The sequence below is a fragment of the Tenrec ecaudatus genome, chromosome 10 (assembly GCF_050624435.1).
Source record: "Tenrec ecaudatus isolate mTenEca1 chromosome 10, mTenEca1.hap1, whole genome shotgun sequence".
Lineage (NCBI taxonomy): Eukaryota > Metazoa > Chordata > Mammalia > Afrosoricida > Tenrecidae > Tenrec > Tenrec ecaudatus.
This window is the reverse complement of record NC_134539.1, coordinates 85,194,940-85,211,095: the sequence shown is the minus strand read 5'-3', so window position 1 is coordinate 85,211,095 and position 16,156 is coordinate 85,194,940. Positions and strand designations below refer to the sequence as shown.

General features: G+C 49.0%; 1 protein-coding gene and 1 non-coding gene across 4 annotated transcripts; both read left to right on the top strand.

Moving 5' to 3' along the window:
* Positions 1 to 710: 710 nt before the first annotated feature.
* Positions 711 to 14,485, top strand: TMEM107 (transmembrane protein 107). Of its 3 annotated transcripts, none has more exons than XR_012786466.1 (5): positions 711 to 994; positions 1,146 to 1,213; positions 1,318 to 1,780; positions 2,364 to 2,550; positions 8,048 to 14,485. XR_012786466.1 is itself a non-coding variant. In XM_075560902.1 (5 exons), exons 1-5 carry the CDS (start codon positions 908 to 910, stop codon positions 2,431 to 2,433), a joined length of 423 nt encoding a protein of 140 aa, XP_075417017.1. In that variant the 5' UTR covers positions 769 to 907; the 3' UTR covers positions 2,434 to 5,616. The 3 variants fall into 3 exon arrangements, 1 of the variants encoding a protein (XP_075417017.1); XM_075560902.1 differs by lacking the exon at positions 8,048 to 14,485 and adding an exon at positions 2,091 to 2,187 and having other exon boundaries at positions 769 to 994; positions 1,318 to 1,418; positions 2,364 to 5,616; XR_012786465.1 differs by lacking the exon at positions 8,048 to 14,485 and having other exon boundaries at positions 2,364 to 5,616.
* Positions 3,287 to 3,421, top strand: LOC142460485 (U8 small nucleolar RNA). Its single transcript, XR_012786680.1, has one exon. It is a non-coding gene; the product is annotated as a U8 small nucleolar RNA (small nucleolar RNA).
* Positions 14,486 to 16,156: the final 1,671 nt, after the last annotated feature.

Sequence of the window (16,156 nt, the reverse complement as noted above, 5' to 3'; positions counted from 1 at the left end):
GTACTATTCCATCTTTGATCTCCGAGAGTCCCAGTCTCTGTCACGTAATAGCTGGCATTTTGGCAAGTTCTTAATCTTTCTGAGCCTTTGTTTATTATATAAAATGAGTATTATTCCCACCAAGCTTGCTTTTGGAAGTTGTGAAGATGAAGTCGGGTAAGGAAAGGGGAATCGCTGAGTACATAAAACTCCGTACCATCAAGCTGAGCCTGACCCACAGGGGCCCTCTCGAGGGTTTCTGAGGCTGGAAATTGTGGAAGCAGATCCACCTCCCCCCAAAAACCACCATAATAAACCTCATCTATTGAGTCTGTTCTGATTCACAGTGCCTGGTGGTTTTCTGGGCTTGTAAATCTTCAGGAGAGCAGACCTCGTCTTCGTCACTCCGAGCCGCTGGTGAGTTTTACGGTTGACGGGGTGGGTAGCAGGCCAAGGCTTGCAAAGGGGCTACCGGGACTTCTCGCGAGTCAGACGGACTTGGCGGTAGCTCTGTGCCCCCAGTCCCGAGGCGAGCTGGCGCGACGCAGGCGGTGGTCTCCGCCGGGGAAGTCGCCCTGCGCGCTCGAGCCGGGCATGGGCGGCCGGGCCGACTGGGCACCGGCTGGGGGGCTGTCCCGGGCTCGGCCCCGCCCCACGCCGCTGCCCGGAGCGCCAGAAGCGGCCCGCGGACTCCCGGCGCCTCGCGACGCGCTCCCGAGCTTGAACTTGAACCTGCGCTCGGGCAAACCCGAGAAGCCCGGCTCTCGCGAGATTTCTCGGGGCCGCGGCGTCGCCCCGCCGCTTACGCCGTTGCCCGGGCAACCGGGCGCCGGGCCGCGGGAGGGAGGCAGGGGCGTTTGCGCGCGCTTGCCTGGGGCGGCGGGGACCCCGGCGTCTGCTCCGGGCGGCGTCCCTTGCCCCCGGCGCCATGGGCCGGGTCTCGGGGCTCGTGCCCTCGCGCTTCCTGACGCTCCTGGCACATCTGGTGGTGGTCATCACGCTCTTCTGGTCGCGGGTAAGGCCTGCCGTTGCCCCCTTCCGCCCGAGGCCCGCCTGGGACGGCCCCGCCCCGCCCCGCCCCGCCCCGCCCCCGGCCTGGTCAGTGGTCCGGCGCCCCACTCCCCGGCCCTCTTTCACACCGCCTTCCCCGCTGCGGGGCTTCGCAGGACAGCAACATCCAGGCCTGCCTGCCGCTCACCTTCACCCCCGAGGAGTACGAGAAGCGGGATACCCAGTAAGCGCTTGGAGGGGGTGCTCAGCGCAGCGACGGCGCGGGGAGACGGGGTATTAGAACAAGTTCCCAGGGGCTGAGCCCGTTCGTTCCCTTGCCGTGTGCAGGCTGCTGGTCGCTCTGTCTGTCACGCTGGGCCTCTTTGCAGTGGAGTTGGCCGGCTTCTTCTCAGGAGTTTCCATGTTCAACTGCACCCAGAGTCTCATCTGTATCCTTTCCAGCCGGCCGCGTCCCGTCTCCCGCTTCAATAGGACTCCCCCTTCAGCCACCCAACCGGGAGCTTCCGGCACCGGAGAGTTGGCTCGAGGGGCCAAACAAAACATTTCCAGTGGCGAGATCTCCCTGAACCGCCAAACTCACGCGCCCTGGAGTCGGCGTTGACTCCCAGCTCCCCTATAGGGCGCGGTTTCCGAGACGATCCTTCCCTGAACAACGGGCAGGATCGCACACTCTCCTCTGCTCCACGCCAGACAGCGGAGCTCCAGAAAGGGCAGCAAAACGCCCGTAGCTTGAAGAGGAAGGAGGGACAGACAGCCGTGCAATGCTGGGCATACTGTGCTTCAGCTGTGTGTAAGGATGGCATGCTCCATGGGAACTTGAAGAGGCACAGGGGGAAGGCTCGGGCAGCCTGAATGCGGGCCGGAGTCGCAGGTTCGCATAGGCTTGGGAGTGGAACCTATTGCTGAACCTGGAGGGTGGAGGCGGATAATGATGGGGTGAGGGTGTCCTGGGGTTCCAGGTGGGCTGGGCTGCAGGCTCTTACCCTGGCGGTGTAGTGAGGGAGCTAGCGATTAGCCAGACGCCAGCCCACCGTGGGGTTGTCTGGCCCTCCACCACCTGCCCATTGCAAGACGCTCCTTGACTCCAGGCTGTTCCCAAGCCATTGCTGCGCACTGTAGCGCCTCCGTGGCGCTGTCCTTCTTCATCTTCGAGCGCTGGGAGTGCACCACGTACTGGTACATCTTTGTCTTCTGCAGGTGAGGTGTTTGGGGTAGGAAGGTTTACCAGGATTCTGAAGGTATCTCTATTGTGTGAGGGGCCAGTTCTACTCAGCACCGTGAAGTCGCTGCCCCCACTCTTAGAGGAGGCCTCTAGTTTGGGGATTTGGATATTTTTATGAAATGTCCCTGAAGCCACCACTTCCTCCCCACAGCGCCCTCCCAGCTGTCACTGAAATGGCATTATTCGTCGCCGTCTTTGGACTGAAAAAGAAACCCTTGTGATCACCTTCAGGGGGAAATGGAGGCACCCAGCTGGAGGAGGGAGGGCGCAGCAGGAAGACAAAATTTCTCCCTCGTCTGAAACGGATTCTGGACTTTTTCGGGAAGCTAGGGCCACAGGTATTTTATTTCGTCCCTTTTGAAAACATATACTTTATAATATCACAACTTAATGGTAGCATTTTTCAGACCATATTACCTGGAAAGAATGTCCTCCCTTTAAAAACAAACAGACCAATTACAGGAGGCCAAAGGACCCATGTTTAATGTTTAAGCACAAGCAAAACCGAGGAAGCCGAGCAAACAGAATGGAAATGCAGTCATGAGAATTCGGACACACTGCAAATATTGTAACCCATGTCAAGGAGCAGTTTGTGCAACAATGGAATCTAATTCGCTATATATAGTCTGCTCTAAAACACAATTTAAATATATGTATATATTTTTAAAAACAAAAATGTCAAGGGTGAATCTGGCTGGCCAAACTACTGAAACAATAGACTGTTTTCCACCCTTGCAGACCTTAGGATTGTAGGCACCGTTTTTATTTCGATGATTACGGTAGCCCTCTGGCGGAAGGGGGTGGGCGGTAATATGTAAATAAAGGATACACGTGGTTCCTATTTCTCCCGCATGTACGGGGCATAGAGCATTCTGGGAGGAATTGGTTTATTCCTTTTCGGGAAGCCAAATTAAAAATAGAGGTATATATTAAAAGATTCGCAGAGAAAGGTAGCTACATAAGTGAAGAAAAGTAAATCGGGGTAGATTGTTTGAGCTAAGGAGTTTTGAACTTACCCTAGGTAAAAGCGGAATCCGTTTCACTGAGTACAGGATGGCACTAGCTTGCAAGTTATCGTCAGTAAGGTTAATCCTTACCTGTTCCTCCTTCTGGAGAACAGAGATAAAATGATGATCGGAGCTCTCATGATACGTGATTAGCGTCTCCTTGTGAGCAGGACTCGCAACATCCTGTTTGCTCCTGTCTGATTTTCTGACGATCAAGTCTTTATTTGGGGTCTGGCTTTTTAAGGGAATGTGGCTTCATTATCTCCTTACTGAGTAAGGGGGTGGGTTGTGAATTCTCTGCACGAAGACCTACTTGCTACATAAGGTCAAGTAGATGGTTACTTTGTTACTGGACCTTTTCAGTTTCCCACGAGATCTCACGGAGCGACCTTAGCAACGAAGTGTAGGTTATTGTCTTATAAGCGGAGATTGGTTGTTGTACATTTTTTCACGCAGAAGTGATTGCAGTTGTCTTTTTCATTGTGACTCTAGGGCTTGTCTCCAAGCCTGAGGTCTTTTCAGAACCGCTACCCCCTTCTCCGGAAGAGGTTCTGGTAGGTTCCGGTCTGGTTTGCAGCTGAGCACTGCCCCAATGGGTGCCACCCAGTCTCCTCTGTGAGCCAGTGTTGTTAGGGGCCGTCCAGATTCTGCGATCAGGACCCCGGCTCATAGTGCACAACAGAAGACACAGTGGTTTGCATGTTTGGGCTCGTGGCCGCAGCCACCAAGTCAATCCAGGGTCTTCCTCTTTTCCCATGGGCTTCCGGCAAGAATGACGTCCTCCAGGGACTGCTCCTCCCTGGTAATGAGTCCAAAGTACCGCACTCATTCCAGAGCATTCTGGCTTCCTACACCGAGGTGTTAGCTCTCGTGGGTTTCTGTGGCATATTAGTCTCCAACTCCATCATCCAAAGGCATCAATTCTGTGTCCTTGGTTCCTGCTCCAGGTTTACCATGCCTATAAAATGATTTAAAATACCCAGACTTGGAGCAGGCAAAGTGACATCTAAGTCTTCAAAGGACATCTAAGCTTTATGATCTTTTCGGTTCATCGTGTATGATGTCGTCCACAACTCCTCTGGTCTTGGGTCATTAGTATTGGGTGTGTCAGATCTGTTTATGAGATGGCCTCTGGATTCCAGTGGACTAATTCTCAGGGTCTGTCTTTGGCGTTCATGGACTTGCTGAATTTCCTTCAGCTTCAATTTGAACTTGAATTTCGATTTGAGTCACCGATGGGCTGTTCCACAGTCAGCCTCTGCTTTGTTCTCATCAATGAGGCTGAGCTTCTCTGTCATTTCTTTGCACAGACACAGTCAATTTAATTCTGTAGTCTCTCCAGCATGGTCCACAAAGATATTGGCAATGATTAAGTAATTTGGTCCTGCGAAATTCTATCACGCAATTACCAGCGCTGTATTTACTACTACTAGTTCCATATTAGTCATCCTTTTTGAGCCTTTGTCCTCACCTTCCCCATCCCATTCAATTATCAATGCATCTGGATTCATGCTTGATTAGTTTCAAACAGCAGAAGTTGGTCAACCTCTTTGGTTTCTCCATCATTGTCATTAATGCTTGGTGTGTAAATGTGAGTGGAGGCTGTACTGACTACCCCATCACCGACTGCACTGTGCTTCAGCTGAGATCTCACGTATTCTTTTAAACAGTAAACTCGAAACCTTTCTTCTTCAATTTGCCATTTCTCAGCAGAGTAGACCGTATCATTGCCTGGAGTAAAAATGACGAATACCAGCCTGTTTCTGTTCACTCAAAACGCTATAAAATGATGATTAGTATCAATCACACATGGTGTCACAAATCATCTGTTGTCAAGTCTTCTATAGCACCATGGCACAGCAAGGAAGACCACCTGCCTTCCTTGGTGATTGGTTCTGAGCTCCACCCAGAAACTTGGCAAAGCATCTGCGATGCTAACTTAGTTGATTGTGCCAACCTGGCCGATAAATACATGTAGGGTTAATTGAAGGGTGGAGGGATAAATGGCTCAGTGAGCTTCGCCCTTCGAGTTCTTAGTGCTTTGTGATGGACCAGGGTGCAGCTGCCTTAGCCAGTTTGCTGCTTCACCTGGCAAGGCTCACTTCCTGCAAGACATCCCCAAGGAGAAGCCACATGGACCTACCCTGATGCAGCCCTGGGTGCTGGAGCAGCCATGTGGAGACCCCTGCCAGCGCTGAGATGCTTACACGTTCACTGACTCGGCTTTCCTCGTGCAGTCGGCATCATTGTGTTTGTTTTGTGAGATGGAGGACTTTGTGGATTGATGTTGGACATATGGGTTAATGGGTTAATGTTGGACTTGTGGGCTTGGGCAGCACTGGGTTGGGATGTTTTCTTGATGCGCACTTAACCTTTATATAAAACTCTTATACATGAGTTTCTGTGAATTTGTTTCTCTAAAGTACCCAGACTAACACAGATGCTCAGTCAGTAGTTGAGACCTGCATTCCCACTCTCACTCACTAGTACATGGAAAGAACATGTTGAAGACATGTTACTAAAACATGTACGCTCTAGTAGACATTAAACAGACACATTACAAGAGCCTAAAGTTCTACCAGAAGCCATGGTAATGTCATGGCTTATGCACTGGGCTGCAAAGCAAGCAGTTCAAAACTACAAGCTGCTCCTCCAGTGAAAGATGAGGCTTTCTACTGGCGTAAAGAGGTAGACTCTCAGATATCCGTGGCAGTGAGTTGAGGGAGGATGTCTCAGGGTCGTGTTTCCTGGGGAAAGGGGGTGCATGTATCTAGGGAGGGCTTCCCACACACCTTTCAGTCCCACAAGGGGATCCAGCCTGGTCCACAAAGACAAAGACATCCAAGGAGATGCTCCTCAGATCATAGAACCTGCAGGAACGGATGTGAATGCGACGACCCAGCCTCTGCTGTTACATAGCTTTTTTGTTTGTTTTTTGTTTGTTTTTTCAATCGTCTTTATTAGGGCTCATATAACTCATCACAATCCATACATACATCAATTGTATAAAGCACATCTGTACATTCATTGCCCTCATCATTCTAAAAATTTTGCGCTCCACTTAAGCCCTTTGCGTCAGGTCCTCTTTTTTTCCCCTCCCTCCCCACTCCCCCCTCCCTTGTGAGTCCTTGATAATTTATAAATTATTATTTTGTCATATCTTGCACTGTCCGACGTCTCCCTTCACCCACTTTTCTGTTGTTCGTCCCCCAGGGAGGAGGTCACATGTAGATCCTTGTAATCAGTTCCCCCTTTCCAACCCACCCTCACTTTACCCTCCCAGTATCACCACTCACATCACGGTCCTGAAGGGATCATCCGCCCTGGATTCCCTGTGTTTCCAGTTTTATCTGTCCCAGTGTACATCTTCTGGTGTAGCCAGATTTGTAAGGTAGAATTGGGATAGTGGGGGAGGAGGAAGCATTTAGGAACTAGAGAAAAGTTGTATTTTTTATCGCTACATTGCACCCTGACTGGCTTGTCTCCTCCCCAAGACCCTTCTGTAAGGGAATCTCCAGTGGCCTACAAATGGGCTTTGGGTCTCTACTCCGCACCCCCCTCTCATTCACTATAATAAGATTTTTTATTCTGATGATGCCTGATACCTGATCCCTTCAACACCTCGTGATCACACAGGCTGGTGTGCTTCTTCCATATGGGCTTTGTTGTTTCTGAGCTAGATGGCCGCTTGTTTACCTTTAAGCCTTTAAGACCCCAGATGCTATATCTTTTGATAGCCAGGCACCATCAGCTTTCTTCACCACATTTGCTTATTCACCTGCTTTGTCTTAAGCGGTTGCGTCAGGAACATAGCTTTTTTTTTTTTAAGTTGTCATATACATACATATATATTTATTATAAATCATTTTATTGGGGGCTCGTACAACTCATCACAAGCCATCCATCCATCCAATGTGTCATTTGTACATAAGTTGCCATCATTTTCAAAGCATTTTCTTTCTGCTTAAGCCCTTGGTATCAGCTCCTCATTTTTTCCCCTTCCCTCTCCCTCCCTCCCTCACTGTAATAATTCTCTCTCGGTAGAGGAATTAAAATAGCAAATCGTGACACGTGTTGGACAGAAGACATGCCGATGCTAGGAAAGCACTGTAGCATTCTGGCGCATGATGGTCCCAGGTGTTAGAAAGGAGACTTGCCCCTAAGGTGCCCTTGACTATAATCTTGACAGAAACAGATGCCAGGCCTTTACTTCCAGGCCATCACCGAGTGGGTTCTACCCCCAACCTCAGGTTTCTGTTTGTTTTGAATTGATTTGGGCTCAGAGTTCCGTCAGTCTTTCAGCTGGTAGTCCAGCCGGTAACCATTGATTCCTGGTGCTGCTCGGACAGCGTGACGACAAACATGCTCTTTGGCTGCTGCTGCTGCTGCTGCTGTTGGTGCAGTCAGGTTCGTTGGCGATCTAATTGCAGCTTGGCATCATTCTTCTCCATCTCTACTTCTCCTTCTTGCTTATTTCATCTCTTTCTTATTTCAAAAGAAATTTCCCCTACTTTAATCCTTCCTCAAGGAAACCTGTTCTCAAACAGGATTGTAACCCCATGTGATCCGTCACAGCAGGGGATGGTATCTTTGCCCCACCTGGGTGCTAGGGAGTGGGGATCAACAAGATCAAGGCGGAGGGAGAGGTGTCGCACTTGAGTGAGGCTCTGGAGCAGAGAGGTAGATGGGACAGCTGCTGGAAGGGGAGACAAGGAAGGTGGACCTTGCACGCAGACGGTTACAGGTGTGGTCAGCTAGGCATTACAATCTGGCTTTCACCTTCACCTTCTGGTCTTCCTGCCAGCTATAAAAGTGAACTGTTTTTCAGGCACGCTGTGGAGCCCTGGAAGGTTACTTACACCTTGGGCTGCTAACCACAAGGTCAGCAGTTCTGAACCACCAGCTGCTCCCTGGGAGAAAAATGAGGTATGCTACTCCTGTAGATATTACACTCTCAGAAACCCACAGGGTCAGTTCTGTGCAGTCAAATTCTCTACGCTGGTGCGTTAAGGAGGCTGGGAGGCTGGGTCTTCTGTGGAGGGAGAGGTTCATGTTCGTGGGTTGGAGATTCATCCCAGTCACGTTCCCCTAATAGAAGTTGTTCTCCACGATGGCCCCTGTAGTCATCCAACCTTAAGGTGCTACTGGCAAGCACATGGTTGCTACTATGTACACTTGAAGGTCAACTGCTTAAAGGCTCTTTCCCTGCAGGTCATCTGCCACTGAGAGCAGTCAGACCCTCTTGTCTGTCCCACCCTAAGTCGGGCCCGCTCCCTTCTGAGAAGGCTCATAGACTATGCCCCAGAGAAGAGCTCAGAGACACCCATGGTCAAGCCAGCTCAGCGACGGCTAAGGTTAGGCCGCCAGCTCAACCCTAGAGCCTGTTCATCTTGTTGTGTATGTACCTTCCTGTCACACGTGTGCCTCTAGTACCTCCCCCACCTACTGTGTGCATACCCTCAGCTCATCCCCCTTTATGTTACACGTATCCCTCTAACACAGTGGCTCTCAACCTGTGGGTTGTGACCCTTTTGAGGGTCTAACGACCCTTTCACAGGGGTCACCTGATTCCTAGCGATAGCAAAATTACAGTGATGAAGTAGCAACAAAAATAATGTTATGGTCGGGGGTCACCAGCAAATGAGGAACTGTATGAAAGGGTCGTGGCCTGAGGAAGGTTGAGAACCACTGCTACCATACAACCCCTTCCTGTTACATATGTGCTTCCCAGACTTGCATAGCCAGGATGATATAAGCCTGTGAGAGAATACATCACTGCCTCCGTCTGGTTCCAGTCGCCGTGGAAGAGCTGAGCCCTGGCATGCCTTGTCTCGTGTCTCTTTAATTAATTAACCCTCAGTGACACAATCGCCCTGTGGACTCATTCAGTTTTGGGGAGGCTGGTCCCCCCCACAGTTCTACCATGTCCAGTGAGTGTTTGTGTGCCTGTATATGTGTGATATTAGAACTTAATTCTAAAGCTCTTGGCTTGTTAGAAAGCTAGTTTAGAGTGGGAGCCATAACTCCATTTTGAGTCTTGACATAAGTTCAGACTCGTTTCAGGGTACAAAAGAGACCCCTCAACTCTCAACTGTAATTGAAGAAGACCATTTGTTAAGTCACAAACCAGAGGCGACAACACATCATCTGGATGAGGGAGCCCATTACCACACAGCCATAATGGTGTCCCAGGGCTCTCAGAGGATGGGAGGCTTAAATCGGACTTGGGAGGATAAAGGAAACCGTCACAGCAGCCTGGTTGGCGGCGGGTCGATATATCACAGTTTCAGTTGGGCCAGGTGCTCCTAGTCTTCAGAGGAACATCCTGGCTTTTCAACCCTTTCCAGTGTGAATGCGCGTGTCCAGCACATTTACCCAATGCAGCGCATCGCTTGAGCGCCTCTTTTTTGCTCAGAGTTTTATTGGCACATAATCCACATATCATACAATTCTATAGTTCAGTCATATCAAGAAGATGTACACGCATCACCACAATCGATTTATAACATTTTTCTTTCTTGTCCACATTGTTATTAGCTCCCCATTTCCCCCAATTTCTCTGCCGTCCCACAAGAAACCATAATCCAGTTTCTGTCTCTGTAGATTTACCTCTTAGATTTCATATACAGAAAACCAACAAAGACAACAGCAACAAAACGCCAAAAAAAAAACAACCCTAAAAGCAATAACAAAGTGAGACAGAAAAACCTCAATTGAAAAGAAAGCAGAAAATATTGAAAAACTAAGATGAATTTAAAGTAGGTCAAAGGGGGCATCAAATGATGAGGTGTAACATTCTAACCTAACTACGTCTGAGGTCATCTGCTTCCCAGGGCTCTGCGTGATAGCACAACTGCTCACAGCCCCGTCCATGCTCAGAGGAAGTCTTTAGAGGCTTAACCCCTGTGCATCTCCCCTTCACCGTTTTCCCTTTTTGTTTAAACTAAAACAACTTTTAAATTGGTCAAAAGGGAGGTAAAAAATAAGTGATTTAGTGGTAACCTGCCTCTGTGGACCCTCACAGACGCTGCCGTCTCTCTGTCTGATGACCAGGCTATCCCACTGGGCTTCCACCATCATCTCTGGCCGTCTGCGAGCCAGGCCATCATCACAAGCTCCTATTCCCTCCTTCGGGCTTGCTTTATATTATTTACAATCCTTGGATCACACTGGCTGGTGTGCTTGATCTCTTCTTGACTGCTTCTTCCACCAGCCTTGGTTGTGCATCCAAGCAAGATGAAATCCTTGATAATTTGAATTTTTTCTCCATTTATCATGGTCTCATCAGGATTTTTGTTATTTTTTACATTAAGTTGATCCTTGATCTTCTTCAACAAGTGCTTCAAGTCCTCCTCACTTTTGAGCAAGCCAGATTGTGTCGTGGGCAGATCTAAGGTGGTTAATCAGCCCTGACACCTCGTTCTTCATGTAACCAGGCTTCTCGGGATTTGCCAAGCATCTGGATTAACTAAAGATGGTGAGAGGATACTACCCTGACCCACCCCTTTCTTGGTTTTAAACCAGTGTTGCCCTGCTCTATTCCCACAACAGCCTCTAGAGGGCGGTGAGAAATTACCTTTTAATTCCACTTTCCCATGAGCTTTTTAAAAAAGTTTTATTGGCACTAAGTCCACATATCACACAATTCAATAATGTAGTTCAGTCACATCGAGAAGAGTTGTGCAATCATTATCACAATCGATTTTAGAACATTTTCTCCCCTACCCTCCATGGTTAAATTACTTTAAAAAAATCATTTAAATGGGGGCTCATACAATTCTTACCACAATCCATCCACTGTGTCAAGCACATCTGTACATTTGTTGCCCTCATCACTCTTAAAACATTTGCTTTCTACTTGAGCCCTTGGCATCAGCTCCTCATTTTCCCCTCCCTAAATCACTTTTAAAATGAGCTGTCTAATCCCCATCAGCTCTGTTGAGTGCTCCCTCCCACATACATTGTTTGCACCCTCATCCTCCCAGTTTCCCACCCCCACCCCACCTCGTTCTCCCATAGCCTTTAGAAGCCCCCTTGTACACTACAACTCCCTGGCCAGTCCAGGGTGAGGCAGTCTTGCCCTTGAGTTTGAAGACAGAATCAGGGACCTTGCTTGAGTGTGTCCTTAATGATGTGCCAGAAATAGCCCCGTGAGCTAGCTGGGGTTAGATGTTGGAGTCCTGGTGAGCGTGAGTGACTGGGCCTCATGGTCATGAGTCCCACCCCCTTCCCCCAACCCAGACCCCAACCACCACATAGCCAGGGGGCTGAAGCCCCGGAACCAATCCCACAGACTTAAATCCTGCCCTTGTGCCTCAATTTCCTTTGTTCCCACACTTCTTTAAGCCTGTGGCCATCCATTCACTTGGACTCCATCTGTCTCGGACTGATGGTCTCCTCCAGGTGCTGGTCTTGACCTTGTCACTGGCCTGTTGAGGGCTAATCTAGGGGTTTCTGGTGGGGAGTGCTTACCTATGTATAAGGCTGCGGTTCAAAACCACCAGCTGCTCCTCGGGAAAGATGGGTGTCCTACAGTCAGGGGAGGGAGGGGGAAAGGCAAGGATGAAACATTCAACTTTCCTCTGGTTCCTAAATGCTTCCTCCTCCCAGCCCCCACTATCATGATCCCAATTCTACCTTGCAAGTCTGCCTAGACCAGAGGATGGACACTGGTACAGACAGGCACTGGAAACACAGGGAATCCAGGATGATCCCTTCAGGACCAGTGGGGAGAGTGGCGATACTGGGAGGGTGGAATAGAAAGGGAGAATCAATTACAAGGATCTATATGTGACCTCCTCCCTGGGGAATGGACAACAGAAAAGTGGGTGAAAGGTGTAAGATATGAAAAAATAATTGATAAATTATCAAGGGTTCATGTGGGAGGGGGAGAGGGGAAGGAGGGGGGAAATGAGCTGATGCCAGGGGCTAATGTGGAGAGCAAATGTTTTGAGAATGATGAGGGCAATGAATGTACACATGTGCTTTACACAATGGATGTATATATGGATTGTGTGTGGTAAGAGTTATATGTGCCCCAATAAAATGATTTTTTAAGTGATGTGAGTTTTCAATGTAATAAATTACACTAGAATATATCATACTCAACACTTGTCACCTTCTAGCTGTTTTGCTGTTGCCTGTGCTCTTGAGGTTACTGTGCACACTGTATGTGAATGGTGGAGTTACTGCTCCGTGTCTCGATACTGCACATCTCATTCCGTCAGGTCTCTGAAACCAGCCTTGCTAGGAGTATTCATACCACAGGAACTGGCAAACACGACTCTGATGTATTGAGTCATGTCTTCCCAAATCCTAACGTCTACGCCAGGGTTTACAACCCCCACTGGGGAACTGGCTGTCTTTATTTTGCTAATGACAGGATTTGGGGGCAGTCTATTTTGAGATCGTAAAGAGATTAAGCAAGCAGTAAGGATGAAGGTGAGAAAAGATTGATGCCAGGCTGTGATTAGATTTCTAAGGAACCAGGGAAACAAGCTGAAGAGATAAGCAATTTACCCGCCAGAGCTGACCGAAAAAGCCTTCCCCTAAATACAGAGTTCTAGTCTCCTAATACTGTTAGAAAAATAACACTTTGTCTGTTAAAACCATGTGTCTGTTTCTACAGCACTTGCTGACGACACTAACTAACCACACATCAGGGTTTGTGACTTGTCTAGATTTAAGAAAGTGATGGAGAAGATGGAGATGATGCGATGACATTTACAAGTGTCACATCTGTAGCGGTGACATGGTGAACAGCACACACACACACAATTGCCTTCATGACCTGAAAACTATGTACTCATGCCACTGGGGAATGAGTTCCAAACGTTTCAAAACACCATACAGTCGTGAGGGGGATGATCTAGGGGTATAGACACAATAGGAAGGGGAGAGATTGGGGGCACACATGTGACAAGATGGGCTGATCCTAGATTCAGGATGGCAGCCTAATTTTGGATGTCACGGAGCAGGTCTGACCTGTTCTCTGACTCCATAGAAACCATTATCAGTGGGGTGTGAGCCCACCTACAGTGCACCCGATGCCTTCAGGGAGACTATCTCTAAGCAGCTGGCCTCCCACCAAGTGCTGGCAAGCAGCCTCTAGTGTTGGGCATATCTTTGGGGGAGACAGAGCTGGGGAAAAGTCCCCCAGACACGTTGCACTGTCTAACTGCTGCATAAAACCTCTTTAGAGTGTTGAGAAGCAAGGAGATTACTTGGAGGACAAAAGTGCACCTGACCCCAGCCATGGTATGTTCAATCACTTTACACGCATGTGAAAGTTGGACATGGACTAAGGATGACCAAAGAAGGATCAGTGTGCTGCTGAAGAATATGGAAGTACCATGGACTGCCCAAAGGAACAACTCTGTCTGGGAGGAAGCACGGCCAGAGTGCTGCTTAGTGGCCGGGAGGGTGCGCCCATCTCACACACTTTGGACACGTTGTCAGGAGCGAGCAGTCCCTGCAGAAGGACGCCATGCTTGGTGAAATGGAGGGGCAGCCACAAGGAGGAAGACCTTTGTGGTAATAAACATAATCCAGTGTCAATTTGAGGATTGAGAGTGTAGGGATGGAGTCTAGGCTGTCAGTCAGGATACAGCCAATGAGACCTCTGTGTGGGCATGGCCTTCCCCTAAGGCAGTGGTTCTCCACCTTCCTAATGACGGGACCCTGTAATACATACAGTTCCTCATGTTCCCCAACCATAACATTATTTTTTTTCCCATAACATTATTTTTGTTGCTACTTCATAACTGTCATTTTTCTACTGTTATGAATTGGGCGACCCCTGTGAAAGGGTCATTAGACCCCCAAAGGGGTCACGACCCACAGATTGAAAACCGCTACCCTAAGGATTCTGGGAATTTCTGGTTTTCCTCCTTGGAGGCAGGAGACACTTCTCTCTCTGCTCACTCCCTGGGAGACAGAGCAGCTGACAAGATACCTGGCGCTGTACCCTGGACACTGGAGAAGCCACAGGGCCTATCCTGATGCAACCAGACCTTTGGAGCCAGAGAAGCCAGGTAGAGATCTCTGCCAGCACTGAGATGCTTACAACGCCACTGGATCCACAAGACTTCCTACGCACTGGCCTGTGATCCTCCTGCATTTGGCATCATTGAATGCATTTCTTGAGTCTGAAGAGGACTTTATAGATTAGTATCAGACTTATGGCCTTGATCTGGACTGGGCTGGGATGCTTTCTTGATGTTCACTTGCTCTTGTCTATAAACCTCTTTCTTATACACATATCAGTGTCCATGGATTTCTTTCTCTAGTCTACCAGACTAACGCACCCTTCGACGAGGGATGGTCCCGGGGCTGTGTGGATGACCTCGAACGTGAGGACAACAGGATGGCACAGTTCTGTTGTACTGGGGTCGCTGTGAGAACTGAGTGACAGGACCTAACGAGGGCGAGAACAGTGTGTCAAGAGGAGTCCTGCAGCCCCTCACAGAAGAGTCTCGGGAGGAGACGAGCCAGTCAGGGTGCAGGGTACCAACCATGAAACATACAACTTTCCTCTAGTTCCTAAATGCTTCCTCCCCCCGTCCACCACTATCATGATCCCAATTCTACCTTACAAATCTGGCTAGACCAGAGGATGCACACTGGCACAGGTAGGAACTGGAAACACAGGGAATCCAGGATGGTCTTTTCAGGACCAGTGATGAGAGTGGCGATACGGGGAAGGTGCAGGGAAGGTGGGGTGGAAAGGGGGAACCAATCACAAGGATCTACATATAACCCCCACCCAGGGGGATGGACAATGGAAAAGTGGGCAAAGGGAGATGTCAGACAGTGTAAGATATGACATACTAATAATTTATAAATTATCAAGGGTTCATGAGGGAGGTGGGCGGGGAGGGAGGGGAAAAATGAGCTGATACCAAGTAGAAAGTAGAAAGCAAATGTTTTGAGGATGATGATGGCAACAAATGTACAAATGTGCTTGGCACATGGATGTATGTATCGATTGTGATAAGAGTTGTATGAGCTCCCAATAAAATGATTAAAAAATTATGTAACTATAATATATTACATAAAACTTACGATTTTAATTACCCCAAAAAAAGGAGTCCTGGTGGCTCACTGGTTAAGCGCATGACTACTCAGCAAAACTCACCAGTCACCCCATGGAGAGTAACATGGTCATCTGCCTGCATAGAGCTTACAGCCCTGAAGCCCCTATGGGGCAGTTCCAGTCTGACCTGTACGATCATGATGCGTCAGAATCTGCTGGACAGTAATGGGTTTAACAGGATGTCAGTCGCTGGAAACACATGCCCAGGTTGTCTCTTCTCTCGACCCCCACGCCCACAGATGACTTCATCCACCTGTTGAGTCCTGGGTTAGGCAAAGATGGTAGACGCATGCCTGGAGCTAGAGAGGTTCCGCGAAGCGAAGCTTCTTTCCCTTGCATGTATGTGGACAACGTATCACTGAACCTCACTGTACCTCCCTTCCCGGGGCCACACCCCGGGATGTAGCTCTGACAAGCCCTTCAGCGGTTTGCCTCTTGATGGACACCAGAGGCTTGCCAACGCAAGTTGGAGATGGGTTTTCCTTGCACTGTAAAATTCTGGTTGTTGAGGGAAGAAAGCAGTGCCCCGTCCTGTGCTGTCCTTCAAATTACTCTCCTTGAGCTCGTTTCTGCAGCCCCCGTTGGAGGTCCCTGTCACCGCTGTCCCTTTGCTTTGCCGAGCCTGGCACTCCCTTCTGAGAGTCAGTCTCCGTCCTCCTCCAGTGCAGCACTCCTGCCCGTGGGACTCCGCTGCTTCCAACCTCTGCTTTCCATTCACTGGTAACTATCTCTTTTTCTTCTTTTAAAAAATCATTTTATTGGGGGCTCATACAACTGCTATCACAATCATACATACATCAATTGTGTACATTCATTGCCCTCATCATTCTCAAAACATTTGCT